The sequence below is a fragment of the Sphaeroforma arctica genome (genome assembly GCF_001186125.1).
Source record: "Sphaeroforma arctica JP610 unplaced genomic scaffold supercont1.6506, whole genome shotgun sequence".
Lineage (NCBI taxonomy): Eukaryota > Ichthyosporea > Ichthyophonida > Sphaeroforma > Sphaeroforma arctica.
In genome coordinates, this window is record NW_014034052.1 from 1 (window position 1) to 1,639 (window position 1,639).

The 1,639-nt window shown below is 42.5% G+C and overlaps 1 protein-coding gene across 1 annotated transcript; it reads right to left on the minus strand.

Annotated features, from left to right (window-relative positions):
• Positions 1-675: 675 nt before the first annotated feature.
• SARC_15656 (hypothetical protein) lies at positions 676-1,172 on the minus strand (the record flags this gene model as incomplete). Its single annotated transcript, XM_014290229.1, has 1 exon — positions 676-1,172. The coding sequence occupies one exon, from the start codon at positions 1,170-1,172 to the stop codon at positions 867-869; it is 306 nt and encodes a 101-aa protein (XP_014145704.1). The 3' UTR covers positions 676-866.
• Between the last annotated feature and the right edge of the window lie 467 nt (positions 1,173-1,639).

A 1,639-nucleotide genomic window follows, 5' to 3' on the forward strand; every position in this document is an offset into this window, starting at 1 on the left:
GTAACTGTGTACTAACAAATATACACCAAGTAACTGTGTACTGCCCTGAATACTCGTCTGACCGAAATAATAGCGCATATGGAGAGAACAAAAGACCCCAACAACAATAGCTTCGCATCCTATTACAGCCTCTGTATATATATTAAGAAGCACACACAGTAAGCCTACAGTTCACTCAGTAGAGCCCACAGTTCACTCAGTAGAGCCTACAGTTCGCCGGCAGGTGTTCAAGCTCGCTTGCAAATTACAAACGCCCAGCCTAAATCACATATTAGTAGACGAGTTCAATGGCTCGCATGCAAATAACTAACGCCCAGCCTAAATCACATATTAGTAGACGAGTTCAATGGCTCGCATGCAAATAACTAACGCCCAGCCTAAATCACATATTAGTAAACGAATTCAATGGCTCGCATGCAAATAACTAACGCCCAGCCTAAATCACATATTAGTAGACGAGTTCAACGGCTCGCAAGCAAATAACCAACGCCCAGCCTAAATCACATATTAGTAGACGACTTCAATGGCTCGGGTTTGAACACGCGCATCGCGCATTGCTACAACGGCATGGATGTCAATAAATACTTTATGAATCAACGTTGTCATGGAAACAGACGAAGTAGCGTATATATAAATACCTTGTGAATCAACATTGTCATGGCGACAAACGAAGTAGCGTATATATAAATACCTTGTGAATCAACGTTGTCATGGCGACAAACAAAGTAGCGTATATTTATTGCATAGCCCCACCTGTGCAGCGCTTTATGTGTAATCAGTTGAGTACACCGTGTTTGCCAACGTGAATGCGTTTGTGTCTTTCCAAACTACCATTTGTGGTGTACTCCTTGCCACACCCAGGACAATCACACGCATAGGGACGTTCGCCCGTGTGCGCGTTTGTGTCTATCCAAATAACCACTTTGTGTGAACTCCTTGCCACACCCAGGATAGTCACACGCATAGGGACGTTCGCCCGTGTGCACGCGTTTGTGGCTATCCAAATAATATTTCCGAGGAAACTCCATACCACATCCAGGATAGTCACACGCATAGGGACGTTCGCCTGTGTGCAGGCGTTTGTGTTCTTTCAAACTACCACTTTGTGTGAACTCCTTGCCGCACCCAGGATAGCCACACGCATAGGGACGTTCGCCCGTGTGCACACGCATATGACTCTTCAGGTTAGCAGCACTGGCACATATCTGACCACAGTTGGGCCACTCACAAGCGTGTGGCTTCACTGTGGCGGATGTCGAACCAATAGTACGGACCGATAATTTTTTTGCGGAACGGAGCCTGTGCAGTACACATGTACATATTGATGGGATATGTTTGTGACATAAAAGGGTGTGATCATGGTATGCGATGCTATCGGAATGAACATCTCGTAACGTTGTTTGTCAGAGTGTTCAACAGACAGACGAGCTCACTTTATTTAAACTAAGCCATATGAATAAATAATATCAGAGCGTGTGCAGCTACGGGGATGTATGTTAAATATAGATACATATAAAATGTCTTTCGTCTTTTGAGTAATGTATAAATATATCTATTCATACAAAATATATATATACATATATATACATATATTTATATATATCAATATATATATAAATAGACATATATAGACATACAT